This window comes from Furipterus horrens, unplaced genomic scaffold, assembly GCF_987537825.1.
Source record: "Furipterus horrens unplaced genomic scaffold, mFurHor1.1.pri manual_scaffold_4, whole genome shotgun sequence".
Taxonomy (NCBI): domain Eukaryota; kingdom Metazoa; phylum Chordata; class Mammalia; order Chiroptera; family Furipteridae; genus Furipterus; species Furipterus horrens.
Window position 1 is genome coordinate 26562 of NW_028327174.1, and position 25232 is coordinate 51793.

The 25232-nt window shown below is 63.1% G+C and overlaps 1 protein-coding gene across 3 annotated transcripts in view; it reads right to left on the reverse strand.

The window, feature by feature from the left end:
* Positions 1-5672: 5672 nt before the first annotated feature.
* The window catches only part of SHANK3 (SH3 and multiple ankyrin repeat domains 3), a 43475-nt gene continuing 23915 nt past the window's right edge, over positions 5673-25232 (reverse strand). The window contains exons 18-22 of one of the 3 annotated variants that reach the window (XM_090272186.1): positions 24630-24653; positions 21074-21204; positions 20509-20593; positions 14099-16337; positions 5673-7864 (exon numbers count right to left, since the gene is read on the reverse strand). In XM_090272186.1, coding sequence (XP_090128312.1) covers positions 7261-7864; positions 14099-16337; positions 20509-20593; positions 21074-21204; positions 24630-24653 — 3083 coding nt within the window. In that variant the 3' untranslated portion in view covers positions 5673-7260. The other 2 variants (XM_090272189.1, XM_090272188.1) reach the window with 2 other exon arrangements.

Here is a 25232-nt window from a genome sequence, read left to right on the forward strand (position 1 = left end):
AGAGCCTCTAGGACATGGAGGGGCATGATGTCCAGCGTCCTATGGGTGCAGCCACAGATGGGGAAAGAGGGGCCACAGGCAGCTGAGAAGATGATGAGGGCCCAGGAAGTGTGGGGACCCCTGGGCTGGGGGAGGCTAACACGGAGTGCAGGGTGTCACGGCCAGAGGGCTTCAGAGCCAGCCTTGGGGTGCAGAGTTGGCCTGCACAGACAGAGAGGGGACCGCAGACAGGTACGGAGACCCAGTATGGGGAGGCAGTGGGGATGCGGAGGTGGAAGCTCTGGGAACCATGTCACAGGTAAGAGGTGTTGTGGGGTCCCTTGGAGGCTGTGGGGTCTAAGGGGTGTGAAGACACTGGCGCTACAGCAGGCCAAGGCCCTGGGACCTTTGGGGCCAGACTGCCCATAGGTAGGGCATGTCCTGTCTGTGGGAAGAAAGGGACTCCTTTCTAGCATCCAGACTCATGTGCGCTGGCGGGGCACACAGATCTGTGAGCTGCGTACGTCCTCGGAGCTGAGGGGTCTGTCTCAGGAGGGCCCGTGGACAGCTGGGGCCGGGATCTTCGGGCCGAGGATGCTGGGAGCAAGGAACGTCTGGCTTGGGGCTGTGGGTCCCAGGAGCGGTGACACCCACGGGACTTCTAAGGCTCGGGGCAGAGGCAGTCTGCTCTTCAGAAGGCACCCGCCCCACCCAAGGCCCCGGCACTTACTCGCACAGGCTATTATCTCTGGCAACTACAGACGCCGCCAAGACCAGCAGAGCGGCAGTTGGCAGCACCGCCACCATCGTCCTGCCTGGCCTGGAAGCCCAGTGACCTCACAGAGCTCCAGGGCATCCTGGCCAATCAGCAGGGACGCCTGTGCCCCGCCCCAACCCCCGGCCAGGCCTGCGGGGGCCCTTGGGCCCTACTGGGTCACTCTGCCCCCCCTGGGCTGATGGGGGCTCCTGGACAGCCCCTCCCTCGGTCCCCAGGCCCAGCTGGGCTCTGCATTCCTCTGTCCGGGTCCCATGTCACCTGAGAGTACAGCTTTGTGGACATTCAGGGTCTGCCCACCATGCCAACGAACCCCGCAGGCTGGGCCCTGAGTCGTGGGTGGGGGCCAGCTCAGCTCCTCCGTGGCAGCAGGTAGAGGGGGCAACTCGGCGCCGCGTGGCCGGCCCGGTCTCCCCACACAGGCGTGCGCTCCCAGCGCCTTCAATGAGCCATTCTGACTTTCCCTAGGTCAGGGCTACCAAGCCACCTCCTCAGCCCCCGCTGGTGTCACAGGGTTCGTGTTTCCCACCTGAGTGGGTTCGGGCCTCCTCTCTGGGACGTACCTGCAGCAAGGTGTCTCCCCCAGTTGCCAGGAATTCCCATCACAGCTCCCCGAGTGGCACGAAGTGCCATTTCTTCTCATTGTCAGGAGACAGCATCTCAGCACCAGAGCAGAGCGGGTGTTGGCCTCACACACCTGAGTGTTCAAAAGCGCCGCCTCCCCTGCGAGAGTCACATCTCCAGCTGCTGTCTGTGCGCCAAGGGCTGCACCCGTGTGTGCGAGCACTACAGGCCCCCCTTCTCCTGCCCGAGGGTCAGACAGCTCCTGTCCTGAGTGTGACAGTTTCCAGATGGTCAAATAACCTTGAGTCCTTCTCCACCCAAACATCCCACGTTCTCATGTCAGGTAATTTTTAAGAGGTCACACTCCTGCCACTGAATGTCCCGTGGGTCTCGTGTCGTCCCTGAGTGCCACGCAGCTATCACCTCCTGTCCCTGAATATGAGGACATCTCTGTCCTCCCATCTCAGGGCCAAAGGCCTTCTCTCCGCCCCCCCGAGGCCCATTTGTCACATCTCTCCCTGAGAACCAAAGGGCGCGTGTGCAGCTGCACCTCACCTGTGTGGGTGCTCTGAGAGCTCACCTGCGACAATGGCCTGTCAGAGGCCATGCCCCCCACCCCAACCACCAGGACGTCTCCCTTCCCTGGGTGATGTGGTCGCCCCTGAACCTGCGCGTGGTGAGCATTTACCTTCCCTCCCCGAGTGCGTGTCTGAAGTTCTCACGCCAACCCCCCCGATTGTCTGCAGGCTTCCTCTGCCTTCCTGCTGTCAGGCGGGCTCCTCCCCCCGCCAGAGGGTGCCGACGTCTCATGGCCCCCATCAGGGTACGAGGAGCCCTTCTAAGCCCTCCTGAGTGTCACAGCCCTGAGTCCCCCCTACCTGGGGTCAGGGCAGCTCCTCCCTGACAGTCGTCCCTCCTTCTAAGGGACCAGGGGGACTCACCTCCCCTGCTGGAGCACCATGGCCTCACCTTACCCACCCGAGCGTCAGGCGGGTCATCAGTCCCTCCAGAGGTGTGCAGAGGCCTCGCCTCACTCCCTCACTGTCCAGAAGCTAGCTACAAGGTCATTTTCTCTATGTCAGGGTCGAAAGGTCTCAGCTCTCCCATGCCTGGGCCGGGACATCTCATCTTTGTTTCCCAGAGGGTGACGAGGCCTCATCCCGACCCCAGCGAGCATGGCAGGAGGACTCACCTACAGCATGGACTTCGGACCTGCCTTGTTCCCCTTTCTCCCCAAAGAGACTTGTGTTTTCCGAGATGAATGCAGTCAGGTCTCAACAGTGTCAACTACTCATGTCGTGAGGTGGTTTTTATCTCTGCTACCCGCACGCCAGGGGGCCCACTCTTCTGCCTGACTGCAAGAAGGCTCCGTCTCCATCCGCTTCAAGGTCCTGGGCCCCTTTCCCAGCCGACAGGGTCTCTTCCCCCCAGACCTGCAGGTCGCAAGGACGTGTGGCTTCTGCAGAGTTCCAGGACACCTCTACTCCCTGCCCGAGGGCCCAGGGTCGTCTTCTCCTCTTCCCCTCCCTTCCTTCAGCTCGGGTGGTCCCCCTCCTCCATTTGAGGGTCAGGACGTCCTGTTTCACCACCCTGAGTGTGAACAGAGTGCCGCTCAACTACTGAGTGTCTTCAATGTGTCAAATTGTGCCTAATGAATTGACCAACAAAGGCTTCGGGAACAAAGTTCAAGTAAAGGCAATAAAAGCTCGTGAAGTGATGCTGAAGTTTGGCTGCTAAGGAACAGCCAATGCAGGTCTTTCTACAGGACTCTGATGGGCGTAGAATTGATAGTGTTTAAATCCATGAGACTCGTTTACCAGAATGATGTGACCGCTTATTTTAAATGTTAATGTGAACAATTTTCTGCAAATCACAACTCTGCGAGTGCTTAAACATATGGTCAAAATGTCAGATGCAAAGTTCGAGGGGAAAAGCAGAACCTAGTTTTCCAGAGCACTGAGGACTCTGCAGTGGCAGAGTGAGACGACACAGTGTCTGGATTCTAGAAAACAACTGTTGGACTCTGCAGAGTAACACCCACTTCTGGTTCTAGAAGGGGCTCCAAGCACCCTACCTGCCCCCCGGGCCACAGGGATGGGCTGAGGGATAGACACGGGGACCCCCAGGTTCAGTCTGGTCATTAACCCTAATGGAAACAGCAAACGTCTCAATTTAGAGCAGCTCTGTTTGCCTTCTCCGAACTATTCCAGGTGTGAGTGAGGAAGACAAAGGTACAGGACAGTCAGGACTTTGGGGCTACAGGGTGGGGTCCCCATGGCTGCTGGGGGCTTGGCTCAGGCTCAGGTGGAGCCCCCAGCCCTGGCCTTTCCCACCTGAGGCTCCTCCTCCCTGTCCTCGGTTCGCACAGCCTTTCAGCTCCGCCAGCCCTTCTGACCCTCCCTCACCTCCCCCGTCCCTCTGAACTTCCACCCCCACTCACCTGAGCAATACAGCCCCAACCCCGCTCCTCACCCTGATCTCTAACCCCGTCTGGTCCCCACCTGCTCCCCCACCCCGTTCTCCAGGGCAGACATCTTGTCTGTTCACCTGGCTCCCATCCAGGCCACCTGAGGGGCCACAGGGACCTGGGGGTGACTGGTGGTGAGGCAGGGGCTCTAGCTTCTGTTCCAGGCTCCAGAGAGAGGTGGTGAGTTGCTTCAGGCCCCTGAGAGGGTCGAGCTGGGACATTCTGGGGTCAGGGGTAGACCAGCACTCAGGGCTGAACCTGCCGCTCCTCCACCTCCTCTCACAAATGCTCCCCTGGTGCCAACCTCAAGGGTTCTGGCTGTCTTCTGAGGCGTGGGGGTGGCCTCTGACCTGAGGGCACACTAGTCTTCTCCCCAAGCCCCTCGAGAGCCCGAGGGCCATGCCATCTCTGTGGGGCTGGCTGCACGGCTCTGGCCCTTCCTGTCCTCCACCTCTCCAGGCCGGTCCCAGGGAGGCCAGGGTTCCAGCTGCAGCCCAGAGGCCAGTCCCCTCGGCATCACCGCACTCAGCCCCGCACACGAGCCAGGGTCCCCCCCACACACCCAGACCCGCCCAAGGCCCCACTCCGGGCTTCCTTCCTGGTCCCTTCTGTATGGTGACCAGTTTCTAACTTGAAAATGAAACCAAAGAAACGGACAGATGGTGAGCCTCTCAAGGTCCCAGGGCCCCCACGTCCGCCTCACCAGGGCCTTCCTTCCCACGCCCCACCTGGCTCCCCAAAGCACCTCAGCCCGTGCGCAGCCTCTGGGCGAGCACCCTAGAGCCCATCGCTCCTCCCCCCACGCAGCTCCTCCCCACGCCCACTCGCACTCCGTCTGCGACCTGCGCGCTCGCGTCCTGGAGGCCCCGCCCATCGGCCCCGCCCACTGGGCGAGAACCTGCGTCAAGGTCTGCGTGTCCTGCTTCGCATTCACGCTGCACTGCGCCCTAGAGCGGCCGGGCACTGCGCCCACTGCGCCTCTCGTGGCCCCACCGGGTGACAGCGGGTCTCCGCAGGCCCTGGCCCTCTCAGCCCCGGCCCTGCGGCCTCCACCTCACTCCGTGGGAAGCGTCCACCCACTCCCCTCTGCACGTCCCCCTGCCGCTGGCCGCCCAGCACCCAGTGCCAACCAGGACCCGTCACGGCGGCGGCCAGTGGCAGCCCAGTGACTCGGCTCCGGGAGAAGTGAGGCCCAAGCGCGGGCCGCAGCCATGGGACAGGACGACAGACAGGAGCGGCAGCATTAAAACTGGACACTGAGAGGGAAAGGGGACAGGGCCACAGAGGGCGAGTGGCCTCCGAGCTCAGGGGCGGAGAGCAAAGCTTCCAACTAGGAAGCACAGGCTGCGGTCCGGCCGGACTCAGAGAGATGCAAGAAGTCAGCCAGGCGGGCATGAGGTCAGCAGAGGCACGGGTCCCAGGCAGGGGCCTGAGCAACCAGCGGACGCGGCCGGACGCTCCTGTCACGGCAGGGAGGGCTCTGCGAGCCAAGCGACAGCAGGGTTTGCGCTCCCAGTATCTCAAGCAGGCAGCGGAGAGGCAGTTTCCTTTCTTATAAATTTATTACATAATATTATAATAATTATCAATAATAATAATATAAGAAACATAGATCTCTGTGGGGCTGTATCACAACGTCAGGGTCGGAGGCCTCAGGACCGGAGCAGGGGAATCCCCTGGATGGAGCTCCATACAAAAGGAGGGTGAAGCGGAACTGACCCTGGAAAGTTAAAAACCCAAATTGAACGGAACCAAAAACCCACAGGTGAGTGTGAGGCGGTGTGTATGGGCAGCCTGGTACAGCGACTGCTGCTGAGTGTGACTTGGCCTGTTAGTGAAGGGGGATGCTGGGGGTGACTCTGCCCAGGAGTGGGGCTGGTGGGCTGGGGCATGGCGGGCGGGCACAGACCGGCGTGCCAGGCCTCTGGGCTGTGAAAACTTCTGTTTTCTGGGTTTTTTTAAAATTTTTATTAAAAAAAGCTAGAAATATAAACAGAAACTTGTGAGTGACGTGGATGGAGCTTAGTCCAGACTCCAAAGCCTAGGGTTAAAAACGCCCCAGGGCCCCCCACCCCACAGTCATTGCTGAGTGTGAGGAGTCACAGTACGGGAGGCTGGGGTGCCCTCTGGGGTCTCTGCTTCTCCCCAGGGCTTGCGGTGGCCTGACTACGGGGCCTCCCTAGAGTCCCCCCAGAAGCCTGGTGGGAGGAGGGGCGGGCACTGCCTCCAAGGGTCCCCGGAGGCCTCCCCAAGCAGCAGAGCTTCACAGGACAGCCTGCTCAGGCCGGTGGGGCTCCGCAAGGGCAGGCGGGACGAACAGCGGGTCCCAGGGGGGAGGAGGGCCTCTGACTTTCTTTGGAAGTGGAGACAGGGCGCTCTCGCTCGCTCGCACTCACGCACACACGCACGCACCCTGCGCACGCTTCCGCAGCCCTCGCACGGGTCCGCAGTGGCCCGCGGGACCACTCGGCGCGCGGGCGCACACAGGGCCCCGACGCACTCGGTCGCGCCCAGTTTCACACACTCGCACACGTGTGCACACACACAGGGCGGGGACTGGAGACTTTGGGGTCTGAGGCAGACGCTTCTCTGCTGTAGTTGCCCAACAGTATGGGGAGGAGGCTACAGTCCTCCTCGGGAGGGACCCTGTGAGGGAGATGGCGGGGGGTAGGGGGGCAGGTGCCAGGGCCCTGCCCCCACCCCCAGGGCAACGGTCTCCGGAGCCACCAGACCTTGCTAGTGCCCAGCAGGCCTGGCCGTCCGCCCGCCGCCCCTCCTCCACGCAGCACCTGAAGGGTCGTGGGGCACGTTATAGCTCAGCGATGGGAGAAGGCCGAGGCAGGGCCCCAGGGCAGCTACTAGGACCCTGGCCAACCCCAGACCAGCTGGAGCGTCCCCCGCCCCACGTGGGGTGGCAGTGGCAGTGCGGGGCGGAGATGGAAGACTGGGCAGCCACAGGGGAACCAGGAGGGGGCTGGGAGAGGGGAAAGGGAGCTATTAAGGACAGAGATATTTGTTCCTTTTCTCGTTCCAAATATAGAGTGGATTAAAATATGCAAAACAAGGGGGCTCCTTGTCCCCCAACCGAGAACCCCAATGTCTCCCCCCTCCCCCCAGTCACCAAGGTGTGTCCTGACCTCGCATGCTGGACTAGGTCCCACTCTGGAGAGTAGCCTCCGGGAGCTGCGTGGGAGATGGTCAGGCCGGAGAACCCCACCCCAAGGCCCTCCGCTCCAGCCTCCCGGCCTGCACCCTTCCTGACCGTGTGCTGGGTGGGGCTCGCCCGCCGGTCGGCCGGGGAGGGCACTAAGCAATGTACAGGGCAAGTCTCCGAGCGACAGCAAATGGGACGATTCATGCAACATTCCTGGCCCGGGCGCCGTAGTGGGGGGGTAGGCCGAGCCCGCGGCCTGGGGCGGAGTGGGTGGAGGGCCCTGCCCGCAGGGCGCGGCCGGGCATGGGCGAGGGTGGGGCGTCAGCTGCCTTCCAGCTGCCTGAGCGCGCGCTCGATGTTCATGCGGTGGCCCACGCGCGTGACGCCCAGCTCCACAAAGTCGTCCTTGGTGAGGGCCGGCAGGTGCGCGCCCTCGATCTCGTGGTCCTCGAAGCGGTCGCGGTGCTCGCCCAGGTGGATGCTCTCCAGCCAGTCGCCCACGTCGAATTTGCTCCAGAGCTGCAGCGGCTTTTGCTGGAAGGGCCGGCGCGGGCCAGGAGCCCCCGGGCCAGGGCCAGGGCCGGGGCCAGGCGTCGGCGAGGGCAGCGGCGACGGCGAGGGCGAGCGGCTGCGCGCGCTCACGCTGCGCACCACAAAACGCACCTCCTTTGGCTCGTGCGGGATGGAGAGGCTGGACGACTTGAGGATGGTGGGGGGCGTGAGGCCAAAGGGCCGTCCCGCGCCCCCCACGCCCGCCCCCAGCCCCTCCACCCGCTCCAGCGACGCGGGCTTCACTGGGCTCGGGGCGCGCCGCGCCAGGGGGTACCGGCCGCCCGGCCGCACCTGGTAGGAGGCCCCGCCGCCCGGGCCCCCAGGGCTGCGCTGCGCTGAGATGGAGCTCAGCTCACTGAGGCTGCTGAAGAGCCTGCGGAGGGAGAGGGGGTCAAGGCCAGGTGAGGGGTGTCAGGCGGGGTGGGAGAGGGTGCGGGGAGCAGGGCCAGTGGCCAGGACAATGCTCAGGGGGCTGGGTCTGGTGAGGTAGCCTTAGGGCCAGAGGAGGAAACAGGGTGGGACCCCACAGTTACTCCCGCCATTTTTGGCCCCCTGCTGGTGTGTATGTGTGGTGAGGGACGACCCCTAGACCGAATGAAATAATGAGGAATAAAACCAGCAGCCCCCTTGACACCCCAAGGGCTCCATGGCCAGCACACCCACCAGAGGAAAGAGCCTCCCATGGCAAAGGGCTGACTTCCCATCCCTGAGAGCCAGACAGTGGCTCGGGCACTGCCCATCCACCCAGGCCCTGGAGGGCCAGACTCTGGCAGAACCCTCACCAGTCCCCCCACAGCTCTGCCCTCAGGGGACCCAGAGAAACCTGGGCTGGCTTCGGGGCGCCTGAGCGGTGACCACGGCTGCCTGCGGCACAGGACTGACAGCCAGTCTGTGGCAGACCGAGGACAGCAGCGCGTGCCGAGCAGGTCTGAGGCAGCGCCACCCCATTACGCTCAGCCTCTCTGCACAGGACAGCATACACAGCAGTGACAGCGCCCACGCATGCCACAGACATGCAGCAGCAGTGGCAGGAGTGGCAGGGGCCTGCTCATGATAGGGGCAAAGCACACGTGTGCAGGCATGCACAGGCACACGCACACACACGTCCACAGAGGGTGCCTTGCTTCTCAACGTCACTGGCAGGACACTCCAGTCCTTCGCCAGCATGGCCATGGCGGGAGGCCTGCCTGAGGGCTCCTCCAGAGAAAGCCCCTCTATTACCCCCACCCCCTAGGGTGGCCAGGGAAGCCTGGAGAGGCCCTGTGGCACCGGAGCCCTGTGAAGCCAAGCAGAGCAGAGCGCCGGAGGCCGGGCGCACGCACGGACAGAGGCGTGGGATGAGCATGCTCACTTACACAGCCGGCGCTCGGGACCACCGCGCAGCTAGACAGAGCAGCCACATGCAGATGGGCAGGAGAGAGCAATGAGAGAGAGAGTTAGCAGCACGGCCCACAGTCACGACCACAGGAAGGGCAGCCAGGTGCAGGGATCCCTGGCTGGACACCCCGTCAGGGAGGAACCCAGGTGTGATGTGAGGGAGCAAATCTGAAGCTGCCAGGGGCAGGGGGAGGCCAGACTGGGGCAGACCTGGGCAGCTCCTGGTTTGTCTGAGCAACCTGCTGCCTAGTTTGTAAGGTGCAGACCCCACATACCCACCCACAGGCTGTACTCGGGACGCTGTGCGTGTTGCAGGCACTCAGCAGGCGCCTGGATCCTGGTGACGTTTAGCGTCCCTCATGCACTTTGCTGTCTCAGTGGGCCTCCCCCCAGTTCCCACCCCACCTGCCTCTCCCTGCCCCTGCTTGGGCTGGGCTAAGGATGCCCCCTCTACGTCCCCTACCTGTCTCTGCTCTCTCCTGACTGGAGCCCACCCCACCCCTCACGGGGGAAGCCCGCAGCATCCCCCCTCCCCTAAAAGCAGGTTTTGTCTTTTTGCCCTCCCACCTGTGCGGGGCAGCCTGTCCCTGGACACCAGGCTCGGTCCCTCCCACCGGCCCTGCCTCCATCGCCCTCCACCGCTCTCTCACCTCAGCCCCTGTCCCTGCAGTCTCCTCCCAACTGCTCAGACCCAGAGCAGAGCCTCTTGAAGGGGCCAGACCGTGCCCCCAACCCTCGCACAGAGGCGCTCCCAGGACACTTGGGGTGGCCCCGGGAACAGACACCAACCAGGAGCACCTGGTCTCCATGGTGGCCGTGGAGCGGCAGCGGCCTGGAGGGTGACCAAGTGGCATTGCAAGGGGACGGTGGGCACCCGGGAGTGCCTGGCAGCAGCAGCGACTGAGGAGGAGCCAGTGAGGTCTGGCCTTGTCCCACTGCCCTGCGGTGGCTGGGCTGCCAGCAGGACCCCCGTGCTCACCGGCCCATGGTTTCCCTTCAAGGTGGCGCCCTTTCCTCTACCTTCTGCCCTACACAGGCTTCCCAAGCTGCCCTCTTAGTTGGCACCCCCTTCACTCGTTTTGCTGTGGCCGATGCGCTCAAGAATGCCACATGGCAACCCAGCCATACGGGTCTCCCAACATGCTCCTCCTCCCCCTAGTCCCGCCCGTACCAGGGGCCTGGGAGCCGCCGTCAGCATCCCATGTGGTCAGCTCGTGGCTGGCAGGCCGCCAGCGCTCAGCCATAAGCCAGCCCTCCTCTGTGGCCCCACCGCCTGTGTCCAGAGCTTTCCAAGTCTTACCCAGGACCCTCCCCCTCGCTGTCTCTGTGCAGCAGAACTCCTGGTCCCTACCACTCAGCCAAGAACACAGGTGCACCGAAAAGGTGTCGTGACATGGAACTCCCAGGTCTGACTACTTGTTGGCCCTAATTCTGGCTGACCTCTGCCTTGTGGCACTCGTGCCAGACAGGTGGAGGCTTGAGGCCTCTCATCTGGGTGCCCAGGTAGAGGGACTAGACCAGACATAGGCTCGTACACCCCACACACTCTGGTCACAGTGCCCACACCTGCCGAAGGCTGCCACCCTGACGTGCTGCCAGTGTCCCGACCCCCCCTCTGCAACCCTTCCTGCCCCCCACTCCAGGGACACACTTGCATGTGTCCCTAACCTCAAGTGACCTGCAGGGACATCCTGGCCCCAGTGCACCCACATAGCCAGCACACAGCAGGTGTCAGTCCAGGTTTCAGAAGAACAAGCCCTCTGGCCTTGAGGTGACCGCAGCCATAAGAGGCTTTGTCTAGATCCCCATTGGGTATGCAAGCAGGATGGGCCCCGCAGCACAGGAGCACCTGCAAGAACTAACGCGTGACCCACTAAAGCAGCGGACAGGTAAGAGACCACAGCATAAGGCACATGGCACACAGCTCCGAGAAGTGCTGCAGGAAGGAAGCTTGTCGCCCTGTGGAAGCCGGTGTGAGGGTCATGCAGCTGTGACACCAAGCCCCTCGGCACAACTGAGCGTGACTACGGGGCTCGGAGATGCTGTGGAGACCACACCACTTGTGGGATCTGATGAGACCATAGGGCCTGGAAGATAAACGGAGCTCCGAGCAGAGGAGTGCTCAGTCCCCCGGCACTGGACTGAAAACAGGTGGATGGCCTGGGATCAATGTCCCCCAAAGACACAGGCCCCACACCTTCCAGAGGCAGCACCCGGCTGCTGCACCCTCCAGCTTCACCCAGAAAACAAAGAATGCCCCAAGCAGAGGACTGGTCGTTGGCACAAGTGGCTGAGCTTCAAGTCCGTGACACACGGGGCGGCTTCACTCGCCCAGAAAGGTCTCAGGCCACAGAGCATCTTATGGCTGAAGGACCGCAGACCCTGGACGGAGCCATCGGCGGGCAGGTGAACAGAGGGGGCGTGTCCAGCAGGTGAGCAGAGAGGTGGGCCTGGAACACATGGGGCTCTGGGGATGAAGGCAGAACTGCGATGCTCCCAGCAGCCACGGCCACGGCCCTGGGCCCTCTGCCAACAACAGTCCTGAGAAGAGAAGCGCCTCCCCTGAACAGCAGAACCGCCCTCACGTTGGACGTTTCTCTAAAAGGCAGACTCAGGAGATGTTTTGTCACTGAATGAGGAGTGACTGCCGGACTCTAGCCACCGTCGGCTGTAGAACAAGAGCAGCCGCGACAGGACCCAGCCACAGCTGGCCACAAGAGAGTGACGCATGTGACCACGGCACGCCTGCCCAGAGGGAGGCGGTTTCTCTGGCTCTGAAGGCAGGCAGGGGGCACGAGGCGGAGGGCGGGAGAGTGAGCTGGAGCTGGGGGAAATGTGAGGGAAGGTCAGGTGGCCGATCGGGGGCCCGGCCGATCGGGGGCACTGAGTCGGCTACGAGCAGTGATTCCAGAACACGTGTGCACAGGCTACATACTCAGTGTCATCGACAGAATGCACGCACATGTGCACGTCTCTGTGAGAGGACGGTGCCCAAACCCTGAGTCCGTCGCTACAAGGGTTTTGGGGACAGAGGCCCCAGATGGTGGACAGAGAGCACGACTTGGGGTCAGACACACGCCACTGCTTACTGGCTAGAGTGAGTCTCTTTAGAATGCCGGCTTTATGGTCTGGAGGTGGACACTGTCAATGTCTGTGTGGCCGGGCGACTGCGAGGCACAACATCCTGGGGCCACGTCCCACCCTCGTTTCCCCACAAGGACTGTAAGGGTTAACCTGGCCGAGAGCTAGGTGCCTAGGACACCGAAGACGCAAGCACCCACCACGCTGCAGCCTGGGCTCCGTGCTCCTAGCAGTGCCGCCTGTCACCCCCATTTCACAGGAGGAACTGAAGTTCAATGGGTTTAAGTGGCTTGTGCAAGGCTACAGAGCTCAGATGCAACCTGCTGACCCCCAGCTGAGGTCGGGCAACGACGTGAGCTACACCTGCACCTCTGGGAACAGCAGCTGGAGAGTCCCCCTCCCTCCCTCTCAGAGCCTGTTCACTAGGTGGGAGGGCCCTGTGCCCAGGCTCCCAGGACAGTGCAGGGCTCAGGCCTGGCCGATGACAGCCGCATGTCCCTGAGTCCAGGGACCGGCTCAGCAGGCAGCCACAGGAAGCCGATCAGAAGCTGGAATTCTGCAGGAACTACCAAGTGAAGGAGGCTTGCTTTCCAGTGGGTAGGGAACAGGCAGGACGTGAAGATCGAGCCCTCCCAACCCCAAGTCCGAGATAAACAAGCACAACCCAGAGCCGCGGACATGAGCCCTCTCACCCTGACTGAGGAGAGACGCAGGACAGACAGCGGGTTCAGAGAGGAACGCGTCAGGAGAGGCCAGCTGGCTGAGCCCATCGTGCACTGCGACAGCCCAGCTGTCCCGCAGGAGCCAGCACAGCACGTGACGGGATCTGGGCTCAACCGCCGGCACATGGGAACCACGGGTCTTTCCTTCTGAGGGGCCTGTGCCGAGCTGCCTCCCTAGGTCTTGGGTCACAAAAGACAGCACTGGGATCTGGCTTCATGCTTTCATCTGTTCAGCAAATGTTTATTGAGGGTCAGCACTGTGCTACCCACTTTAAATGGCTTTAATTTTCATCAGAACCAAGGGACATGAAGAGAGGAGATGCAGAGAAGACGGGGGCTGGCGGAGGCTGGTCAGGGAAGCCCACCCTAGGACCCTGGCTCCTCATCTCAGCTGGGCACCAGCCACGCTTGCGATGCCCACGCTCTGGACACTTTTGACACTGCCCTGCTGGGAAGGGGCTTTCACACCCCACTGGGAGCTGGAAGGGGGAAAAGGGGGAGAGGTCCCCAGAACAAGCCCCAGGGGTGACAGCAGGTGGGGCCACACTCCTGGACCACCCTTAGGCACCATGAGCTCTCCAAGCCCCCACTTGTCTTTCAAATGCTGACCTGGAAGAAGGCAGAGCAGGCAAGCCCTTGTAAGCAAGACCTGAACCCTCACCACTTCGTGGACTCTGCCTTCCACATGGACGGGAAAGGGCCCACTCTGTCGCTCAAGGCAACAAGGAGCCCAGAGGGGAGGGGGCGGCTCAGCCTCAGACCACAGGCGCCCCTTGGGGGAGGTGTGGAGAAGGCATGAGGGCAGATGAAGGGCTCAGAGAGATGGTGTGGCTTCAGCCTAAGGATGGTTTCTTAATGCGCTTTCAAGATCACACACAGGGGTCTGTGTCTAAGGGACTCAGAGGTGGTGCTGAGAGACAGAAGTGTTTCTGGGGCAGAAAACAGAGTTGGTGCGGGTGGGTCCCCCAAGGAAAAAGACGCAAGGCTACAGGACAGTGGCACCAGCCACGTGCCCAAGGAGGATGGGGATACCCAGGGCCCCTGGGAAGCCAAGCAACAGGGCAGGAACTGCAGAGAGGACCACCGAGGAGGGAGAGGCAGCTTTGGTCTGGAGCAAGAGCTGCAGGAACCCCCAGGCGGGGAGCCTCCGGAGGGCTACGGTGGGGCTCACACCCACCCTGGGCCTCTAACGGGTGCCCGGCTCCCACTCTCAACACCAACAGGGTGGAGAGGACAGCAGCCTGACATGTCAGATCCCTGAGAGAGCCTCTGTCTCGGACAGACAGACAAAGCAAGGCCAGATGAAGAACAGAGAGGTAGACGGGGGAGGACAGGCAGCGGTGGGACTGAGGGAGCCATGATGGACAAGGGGAAGGCAGGGAGGCCCGTGGACGTGGGACAGGACCCTCCCCAACTGCCCTGCTCACCGAGCTGCCGCGATGGGCGACTTCTTGGAAGGGTCCAGCAGGCCGCCCAGGCCGCCGGCCGGTTCTTCCCCCAGGGAGCGTGTGTCTTTGTTCAGCTGCTGCAGGCGGGAGCTGAGCTCACTGATCACAGTTGGTTTGTCGTCTTCGGGGCCGGGGAGCCCCCGGCTCTCCATTGGGTCCCCCCACAGCTTGGACCTTCTCTGGAAGAGGTAGCGAGGGCGAGCAGGCCCAGCGGCAGAAGCCAGCCCGGCAGAGGCGGCGTGGTGCTGGTGGGCCATGAGCTCACTGTCCGAGGACTGCTTCAGCAGGGGGTCCCTGAAGGTCACCGGCCCCTTCCCCAGCGGGGACTTGAGCTTGGGCTTGGGAGGCACTGGTGGCTTCTCGAGTAGAAAAGTGTGTCCATCAGCGAAGGAGGTGTGGGTGTCGGTGAGCTCCCCGCTCTCGGAGCTCAGGGTGGACATGCTGGACACGGTGGAGATGGTGCTCGTGGTCTCCAGGTGGGGGTCGCTGGAGCTGCGGGTGTCTGCCTCCTCCACCCCCGAGTCGGCTGCAGACTCCGGCGCCGGGGGCAGCTCGCTGCCGGGCTTCCCTGAGGCTGGGCCCGGCACTGTGGCGGGTGAGGGGCCTGGCCCAGGCAGTGGGGTGGCCACAAGAAGCCCGTTGGCGAACTCTTCGGGGGGCGGCACCAGCCCAATGCGGGCCAGCTCCTCTCTGGTCTCCTCATCACTGGAGGAGAGCTGGGCGGGAGGCAGGTTCACAGCGAAGATCAGCTCTGGCTCCTCCTCGGAGCTTCCCTGGCCTGGCCCTGGGTCTTTTGGGGTGCTGCCAGGGGGCTGGGCCCGGGGGCTGGGTAGGGGCTCTGTCACCACTGCTGACTGTGTGGGTGCCGGGGCCAGCTGTGGGGTGCCTGGGCGTTCCTCTTCGGCCCCCAGCCTGCTGGGCTCCTGCCCGTTGCTGGTAGCATGGACAACAATGAGGCCCGCTGGCCGCTGCTGGGATGTGTCCAGGACGCTGAGGATCATGGACTTCTTGTCCTCGGGCGACTTCCGCTCCTCCCGGGGGGCCTTCTCTGGCTCCCTACGAGCAGGCACAGGGACCCAGGCTGGGCTCCGTGGGGAGAAGGCCGGGGAGGCCAGGGCTCCGCGCTCAGGGTCGCGGGCTTGCACATCCACAAACAGGGGCCCAGCGCGGTCGGCGTCAGGGCTGTGCACGGGCGTCGGGGATCGGGAGGGCGTCTGGGAGGCCAGAGCCCGCTCCCGGGCAGCCAGAGCAAGGGCCAGGGGCGAGCTGGGGTCCAGGGGTTTGCCGGTGAGTGGGTGGATGAAGGTGGAGCCGGAAGGCCCAAGGCTCGGGCCGCTGACCAATGGCTTCAGAGCAGAGACGGGGGAGGGCAGCAGCAGGTCGCGGCCGGTGGCGGCTCCGGCCCCCAGGAGGCGCTCGTCGATGGAGCGGGAGGGCTGCAGGGAAGGCAGGTCTGCGCTGGGGGGGCTGCCCTCGATGGCTCCCACCGACAGGAACACGGTGGAGCGGCGCCGCTCTTCCAGCCGCCGGTCCTTGGGCGGCACCGGGCCGCCGAATGCCAGCCCGGGGCTGTCGTCGAGGCCGCTCAGCCGAGGCCCGCGGTGCGTCGGGGAGGGCTCGCGGGCGAAGCTGCCGCCCCCCGGGCCCGGGCTGCCCACGGCCAGGGCCGCGCGATCCTGGGCGTCCTCCACCTGCAGCTGCTTCACCAGCGGGCTCTTGCGGCGCTGAGGCTTGGACGGCGCAAAAAGGCTGGCGCTGAAGGCGCCCAGGTTGGCGTAGGGGCTGTCAGGGCCCGGGGGCCTCGGCCGGCGCTTGGGGCGCTCGGGAGGGGTGGCCGCTGGCGGGGGCCGGGAGGCGTCGCCCATGTCCGGCGCCGAGTCCTGCAGGATGATCATGGAGCGCGCTCGCTTCTGCCGCTCAGGGTAGGGCAGCGGCCCCAGGGGCGCGCCGGACTCGTACAGGCCCGCGCCTCCTGCGCCCAGGCGCGCTTCCAGACCGGGCTTAAAGCTGGAGCGCACCGTGTCGTAGGCCCGGCCCGGTGGGGGCGGCGGTGAGAAGGCGGGGGGCGGCCCCGAGTCGAAGTAATAGGGCGCGGGCGGGGGCGGCGGCGCGGTCTGTGGCGGGGGTGGGATGCCACGGCCCTCGCGCACCGTGTCCTGCATCGACGTGCTCCGCGGAAAGCGCCCCTCCAGCAGGGACGCCAGCTTCTCATCCTCCCCTGCGGACAGAGGGGCCCGGTGAGGCTGGCCGAGGCGCTGGGAGCCGGTGTCTTCGAGGAGGGCCCTCTGGACCCCAGCGCCCGCCCTGCGAAGAGGCCGCCCTGCCCCAGCTCCACCCCAGAGCAGCCAGGATCCCAGAGTTGCAAGGAGGCCCCTAGGAGTCAGCGGGAAGCGCTAGCCTGACCAGGAGGATGGGATCCGAGCAGGTATGGCGTCTGCGGTTGGAGAATAGGGTGGATTTGGGGAGTCCAAAGCAGGAGATCTGAGCAAGGCCCAGATCTGCACCCCAAGACTGTTGTTGGTTCAGGGGCTTTCTTGAGAAGTGTGGGAAGAGGTATCAGTCCAGATACAGAGTAGAGGGAGACCCCAATAGCAGAGGCCCTAAGAAAGGTCCCAAGCTCTGACCACATGAACTTGGGGCCAAGACCTGCCCAAACTGGGGGCATGGAGAGGGCCCAAAGAAGACACTCCAGGAGGGTAGGGGCAGCCCCCCAGTAACGGGGGGAGCAGGTGTGGGGCTTCCCACCCGAGACAGCACAGCACAGAACCACCCACCACCTGTGGAACAAGCAGGTCTCAATGGGAGGCCCAGGTGGCAGCCTGAGGAAGGAGGGAGGCAGTCAGAACAGAGAGGGACACTCCCAGAGTAGGATTGTCCCCCAGAGTAGACAAGGGGACAGCAGGGCTGCGCCCATGGAGCCCAGCCCCCAGCAGGAAGGTGCTTTGTGCATGCCCAGGCCAGAGCCCTGTGGACGCACTGGCCTGGGAGAGGCTGCCGTCACTGCTGTCACCTGAGTGACTGAAATTCAGTGACGCGGGGCGTGTCATTGGGGAACAGGAGGGAAGATGAAAATGGAATGTCAGGCTGGCCTCCTGACACGTTTCAGTTCTACCCCCTATCAGCTGTGTGGCCCCAGGACGAACTCCAGTTCTCTCCTGGGTAACACAGGTTTAATACAACGGACCCCATCTGCCTGCCTCAGACGTGACAGGATCTGAGCATGCGCAGGCGGGCGTGCTCAGGGCCCTCATCTTCCTGTGGCCCACCCAGGCCCCGGCAGGACCTCCCTGCAGACACAGTATGGACCCCGGTGCTGCAGGTGTGTGTGGACGGCCCGACCCCAGGAGAGTGGCTGAATGGCTCCTCCGTGTCCACACACACAGGGCCCTGGGATCCATGCCGGGCCTCCCTCTGGGCTCAGGGAGGCTTGTGTGAGCTCTTCAGGAGGCAGCTCCCCCGTCCCCACCCTTCACCTACTCCACTGGCCAGCATGGAGCTCTTGCCAGGCTCCTGCGCCTTGTTTGCATCCCGTCCTGCAGAACAGCTCTGGTGTTCCCAGCAGAGCAAGGGGGGGCCCGTGTGGGAAGAGGTTGTGCTGTCTGACGTTCTTCAGCCTCATCCTCTCTGCACGTCAGTTTTCTATCTCAGCGCCACCTCCTGCCCCCAATGCGGGGCTGTGTGAGCCAGAACCACTTAGAGCTCACAGCACAGGGCTAAGCACCTAGGAGCAACCCAGCTGGGCAGATAGGTTGCCCTCAGTACCATTTTTAGCTCTGCCTCCCACCCCCACTGCTGGACATAGGAGCGCAGTGTACAAACACCCACGAGCCAGCAGGTGCGACTGAGCCAAGCGGGAAAGCCAGTGCTCCGGGAAGCTGCAGGGGGCTGAGCTCTTAACTTTGGGCGAACACAAGTCACCAGCCTCAGGATGGAAGGAGGAGTCTTTTCTGATGCCGTCTGGGGTGGGCAGGGACCCCTGCCCAAATAGGAACAGTGAGCATTCTCCACATTTGCATGCCGGCCCCGAGACCCTGAGACACTGGACGGATGCTGCCTGACACGCACCAGCAGTGGCCCTCGCGCTCAGCCCTCAGTGGTAAGTGCTGCCTGCTGGGTAGCCTCAGAATGGTGGGCATGTACTAATGGTCCCATGTTTATGGATCAGGACCCTGGGGTTTCAAGGATTAAGTCATGTACAGAAGACCACACACCCAGGCCAAGGGGTGAGTACCCCAGGAGTCAGGCCAACGCAAGGGGGTTAAAGGTGAGCCCCTCTCAGCTCACTCGTGGCATGGGCACAGGAGGGCCTGGGAGGGGTGAGTAGACAAAAGCTGCCGTCCCAACCAGGACTTGGGTCCCGACAGACAGGTACTTAGACCTGAACCTGTCCATCTTGAGCCTAGGTGTGGCCGAGGGACAGGCCTCTGGCTGAGTGAGGGCAGGTGCAGAGCAGGTAGGCCCAAGTCAGAGGAAGGCAGAGACAAGTGTCCCTAGTGAAGCAGGAGAGGGTCGGGGCTGGTCCCTAGGCCCCCAAGGCAACGAAGAGCCCACAGAGGGTCCAGTGCAGGGGTGAGGGGTGGTGTCTGCTCTGCAGAAGGCCCCATCTGACCAGAGGCTGCAGCTGGGCAGGAGGTGGGAAGGAACCACAGCTGTGGTCCAAGAGCGAGACAATGAGGCCTGCTGGGCGGGGCTGCAGGACGGCGAGGAGGCTGTCCACCCCGAGCGTGCGGGGGAAGCGGAGATAAGGAGGAAACCATGGGGGACACCCAGGGCTTAGGCCAGGAAGCAGGGGGGGGGGGGGGGCGGGGGGGGCGCCTCTGAGCTCCAAAGTGGCTGCGGTCTCGCCTGTCCTCTTCCCCAGCCTCCCCCCTACAGCAGTGACTCGTAGCAGCCCGCGAAGGACCATGCCACACAGGAGGGATGGCCCTGAACAGCCACTCATCACATGATCTCCCAGAAACGCCCACTCATCCTGCATGTCTGAGCTCAGACACCACGCCCCCACCCCAGACTTCTGGGACACCCAGGTATGGTCGGGGCCCCCTGCATGTCTCCCTCACACTCACCCCAACTGAGCCCCCACACCTGGCCCAAGTCAGCCCAGAGTGGGCATCGGTCATCAGAGGTCCTGGGGTGAATGAGGGATCAGGGTTTGGGCAGCTGGCTGGCCAGGCAGGTGAACAGAAGACAGGAATGGCAGCTGTGTGACCTTGGGCAAGGCGTTTGACCTCTGCCTGAGTGTCACTGGAACCCTGAGGTGCTAGTAGTGTGACCGCCACCGGCGACTGTAAGTACTGTTTGAAGCAGTGAGCATGCAACCGTGTTGGAAGGCTGAGTGGGCACTTACTGGTGAACAGATGGGGGGATGTGGTGAGGACAGCTGGATGGACGAGTGGACAGGTCTGGGTGGGTGGATGGACAGGTGAGCAGGAAGGAGCACTGGATGAGCAGTGGGCGGGGCTTGTCAGGAGGCCAGGCCCAACGTCAGGAGAGGCCACGGCCCAGTGTAGGCATGATGACAGCGCCTGGGTGTGACGAGGGGCCCGGGGACAGGTGCCGAGGCCGAGAGGCCAAGGACACGGCCTTGAGAGGGGCCCACACTGGCTTGGTGCAGGCCTGAGGGGGAACCGGACAGGTGCCGCTGAGAACCGTGGGGAAAGCCAGGAAGTGTGGCCCCACAACTGAGAGAAGAGTTTCATGGACAAGGGGCCAGAAAAATCAAACACTAATTGAGGTCACAGAGACAAGGGCTGGTCAACTGTCCACCCGGAGGAATGCCCTGGTGGGAGCCATTTCAGCGTTAGGAACAGACAGAGCTGGCCCTCCCCAGGCTGAGGGGCAGGTGGGGGATGGGAGGCAGGTACAGGTGACTGGGAGGAAATGGGCTGTGAAGGGGGAAGACACTGAGTGATACCTGGGGGGGGGGCGGGGCGGCGGTTCACAAGTTTGAGGGGAAGGTACTTTTAGGATCAGAAATGTGACGTGGAGTCAGGCACTCAGCACAGAAGACAGAACACCCAGGGATGGGATGTGCATGTCTATGGGAGGTATATGGGGGGAAGGGGCGACTGAATGGGAAGCCGTGGATGGGGAGCTGTTGATGGAGGGGGAGCCATGGACGGGGAGCCATGGGTGGAAGGGGAGCCGTGGGGGGAGTCTCAAGGTTCTGTTTCAGCGAAGCCTCTCTGGCTTTGGTGAAGGACTGATCCCCACAATCTGTGCACAAATTTGAGATTCCTGGGCTGGGGCCAGGGAGAGGCAGGACTCAGAGGGAAACTGGAAGTCCCAGCTGAAGGCCGGGAGAGAGAGGGTCCTTCAGCCCCCTAGCCACCCTGGCCACAGCCCAGCCCCATCCCTCCCAACCCCGTGCAGACCCAGCCCAGCCGTACCTACAGACTTGGTCCGTGGAATCCCCTTCCGCAGGGAGCCCGGCAGCTTCTCGGGGCCTGGGAGGCCCTGGCGCTCAAACAATGACTGTGGGAGTCGGGGAGGGTACATGGAGGTTCCAGGGCACTAGGGCCCCCAGGTGTCTGCCCCGCCCCACCCACGCTATCCCTACGCCTACAATCACACACCCCATGCACTGCACCCAGTGTGCTGCTGCCCGGGCACCTGCATCCCAAGCAGGGCCGGCCAGCAGGGGCCTGGGCACAGACAGTGTTGGGCAGGGAGAATGCACAGGTGGCCAGAGCAGTGGCCCTGGGACTGGCCCAGGGGAGGCTGGGGGACGAAGGCCCACCATGTGTGGCAGGAACAGAGCTGGCACAGAACCTGCCTCAGGCACTGAGAGCCACTCAGCACGTGGTCCTTCTGGGGGCTGAGGTGACCCCACATGTCCCTGGGAGAGGCCGTGGGGTCCCTCACAACCACCCCTGGAGAGTGGGGTTCCAAAGACGGACCTTACCCCAGAAATGCACAAACGCCCAAGCTCCGCCCAGCCACCTGCCCGCTTACGCTGATCTCGGCCGGGGTGATCCTCCGACTGGTGGGCCGCTGTTTGACGGTGGCCGCTCTCGAGTCCGCATCGGCGATGTCGGGCCTCAGCGCGGGCTCCGCGGCGGCTGCCAGGATCTCGTCTAGTTTCTCTGCACAGCCAAGCAGGTGCCGCTTCAGCCACCGGGGCCATGAGCAGCCTCTGTCCTGTCCTCCCAGGGGCAAGGCGGGCCCACCCCGAGGCCACCCGAGGCCCCTCACTCCCCAGGGCATGCTTCCGGGCCTGGGACGGGGGCCCTCACACTCTAGAGCCCAGACCCCCCCCCCCCCCCCAGCCCGCCTCTGCATCCTCAGGGAGGCTCCAGGCGGCCCTGGGACCGCCGTCCAGGGAAGGGCTGACTGCCCACTCGGCAGAGGACCCGGACACCCGGCTGAGAGCCCGGGGTCGTCCTCAGTTTCCTGTTGCCTTTTCCTTTCACTTTTCTCCTCAGCACAAGGCACCATCGCCCGGCCCCACGGCAACAGGACAGGCCCGGGGTGCGGCGGGCACCCACAAAGGTGCAGATCAACCAGGAATGAATGACCAGGGCACGTTCTGAAAACAGCTCACCACCCAGGCTGACCAAGAACCTTCATTCAGGGTGGGAGGTGCCGAGAAGAGGGTGTGGGGGACCGTGGGGAAGGAGGGGGGGGGGCCCTGGGCGCCGGCGGTAGGACAAGGCCCGGGGGAGGGGCACTGGGTGGCGGGTGGCGCTGGCCACCATTCTTCTCGGATCCAGTATAACAGAAAAGCTTTGTTTTCATTAAGGCTGGCTGATGCTTTTCAAGGCGGTGTTTTGTCCTGGCTGGCATGGCTCAGTGGATTGAGCACCAGCCTGAAAACCAAAGGGTCATCGGTTCGATTCCCAGTCAGGGCACATGCCTGGCTTGTGGGCCAGGACCCCAGTCTGGGGGACATTCCAGGGGCAACTGATCAATGTTTCTCTCCCTCTTTTTCTCCCTCTCTAAAAATAAAAATCTTTTAAATATAAATAAAGTGGTGTTTTGATGGCCAACATGACTTGGAAGTTTTGTTCAGCTCTCAGGTCAGGTTGGAGGACTGGGGGGGGTCCCATCGGGCGCAGCGGGGTGTCCACCTGCTGCCACGAGGACCCTCTCACTCAGGAGCCCCACCCACTCTGCCCTTCTTCTCTCAGCCTCTAGACCCCCAAGCCCTCCTGACTCGGGGCTGCGCCTGGAGGCCTGTGCGTCCCGTCACTGGAGAGAGTCTGTGTGCAGCCTCAACACCCACTACCAGCACCTGCCGCTCTGGCTCTGCGCCTGCCTCGCCACCACGGTGCACCCATCAGCTCCTGAGATGTCCGGCACCCAGCACACACCAGACCCCCCGGCACACCGGCTGCCCTGCCTTCACCTCACCTGCTCACACGGCTCACAGACAGCACTTGCTTCAGGGTTGTGAGAACCAGCATGTCCCTAAGCGGCGCTGCCCCAGTGCCTGACTCTGAGCAGGCCCTGAGCACACGTTTGCTACGGGCCTCCCTGTCTGCACACTTCTGCTCCCAAACAGCTCGCAGGCTCTGGAGGAAGAGAGCCAATGCCCGCCCCTGCAGCCCCAGGCACCCAGCCAGGCCCTGACACAGTTCAATCAATGCTTCAACTCGCCGCCAGGCGTGCCCCTGTGTGGACCAGCGCCCAGGGCCGCAGGTGCTGGGCCCTGGTGCGGACTGGGGAGCCCATTAGAGGGCCCCTTGTTTCCGTAACGAAGTCACTTCCTTTGCAGCTGAGATCACTCTCACCACTGAAGTCCCAGGTGGTTTCCAGAGTTACCTGAACCCTCCCCCCTCAGCCCACAACAACCACGTGAGGATGCTGTTACTGCCCTCATTCCGCCCAAGAGGAACCTGAAGCCCTGAGAGACCCAGTTCTCAGATCATAGACCCCTGAGTGAAAGGTCAGACTTATCTGCCAGGCTGCCCAGAAACCACAGATAGGAAGACCAGAGTGGAGAGAAACGTTTCCGTGGGAATCGCGGGGCACGCACTCACCTGAGATGTGGATTTACAGGCTGCATGTCCAGGTCCGGAACTCAGTCCAAGACCCAATGCAACGTGCCCGCGAAGGCAGCCGAGCGGTAACTGCGGGCCACGGCGAGGGGGCCGGGGCCAGACCAGAATTCTTTTCACATGGGCAAGAATCGAGAACTCTGCATACTACAAGCTGGTGAAGTTGACACCAATCCCCAACAAAATTTGAAAATATGTCCTTAAATAAATCATCTTTGACACTGAAATCAGGAACCGAAGCCCACTAGGAAGCAGGGCAGGGCCTCTGGAATGAATCGCCACCCCCCAGCCTCACAGACCCAGCTGTCGGGATGCCATGTGTGGCGGACGCCACTGTTTGAACAGTGGAGCGTGCGGGGGCGATGAACCCCCGATGCTGCCCCTACACCTGGAGGAAGCGCGCAGGCCACAGCACAGCACCCTGGGAGCCCCGCTAACGAGCCGAGGACAGAACCAACGCATTCCAGAAATAGCTCATGTGTCGGCCTCAAAAGGTGTGTGCCGGAGTGTCCCTGGAGGAGACCTCGTCTCCTGTTTTAATGCCTGAAAAGACGCCGGGGAAAGCGTTTCACGTGGGCTGGGAAGGGGTGGCGAGAACTCAGAGGGCCAGACTCGGGTTGTGAGGGAGCCCAGGCGGGAGAGCCCAGGCTGCGGGTGGGCAGGTGCATGCTGGCACAGGGAGGGCCCGTGGGTTCGAGTGAGGGGCGGTGGGCACCAGGCCCATGGGCAACGAGGGGCCACAGAGCCGCCCCTGGCTCCCATCTGGTCGGGCTCCCGTTCACCGAGGCGGAGGAAGCTGGCAGAGGCCAGGCCCTGAGATTTGACCAGATGCTGGACCTCAGGGCCCAGGCCCAGACTCCATCCCCACACAGATGCTGCGTCCTGGCGACCAGGCTGGGCACACAGGAAGGAGCTTTAGAGGACACGGCAGATGAGCCTGAAGGTAGGAGCGAGGGGCGGGGAAGGCAGGGGGCAGGCAGGGCTGGGCAGGGCAGTGGCAAGCTTCCTCCCCGGTGCTGTGGGCCCAGACTTGTTCTGAAGGGACTGTCATCCCTGGGCTTGACCCCGAAACAGATCAGCACAGAAACAGGACCCACACACCAGGCACGGGGGCCCCCAAAGCAGACAGAAGGAAGCAACATGGGCCAGGTCAAGCGCCAGACACTCCCGACCCCAGTGCGCCACAGCCGGACACTCCGGACCTACCCACCCCAGCCCCGGCACCCCACCAGGGGGGTGTTCCCAGCTGTGCCTCCCCGAGCTGCCCCAGGGCCCAACCGAGCCTGCCTCATCCCCAGGTGGCCACACCCGGGGCACTCCCCATCTGTCCCTCTCCAGGCTGTTCTGCTGGGCCCCCACCAATCCCAGAGAGAAGGCCATCGGGAGGGTACGGCCCGGGCTATACCAGGTCGAGACCACCCGGGCTGACCTGGAACCCCCTCACACACCAGCACTCCCTGGATGGGGGGTCAGGCAAAGCTGGGGCCCTGGGGACACAGCAAGTGACTCACCCCCTTTCCTTCTCCGAATGGAGGCTTGGAATCAAGAAACAGAGCAAAGGGGGTGAGAGGCAGGCTTCATCCTCGGCACCTGGGCCCCAGTCCCCGCTCCCTCTGCCCCCTCCCTTCCCCCGCCACCTCGAACGCCAGGACCGCCCAGATCCCCACACCCCAGACCTACGCTCTCTACCAGACCAGAGGAGCAAATCTGCCCAATGCCAAGTCGGTGCTCAGCTTGAAACTCAAGGCGGAAACAACCACAAGCAGAGACATATGTTTTTGTGCGCATGCACACACACATGCCTGCAGGCCACTCACACACCTGCGTACCCCCACACACACCCATACATGTTCACACGCATGTGCAGTCCACGTGTGCACATGGTGCTCATGCATGTCCACTCACTTGTGAGCGTCCACACGCATGTTCCAGTCCACTCACACTGCACGCATGATGCTCACGCATGCTCACATGCATGCACTTGTGTCTGCTCGCTGTGTGCACACACGCAGTCCACTTACATACATGATGCTCGTGCATGCTTGTGCACATCCACTCACACACTTGTGTACACCCACACACACTCACACATGCTCATGCACATGCACACAGAT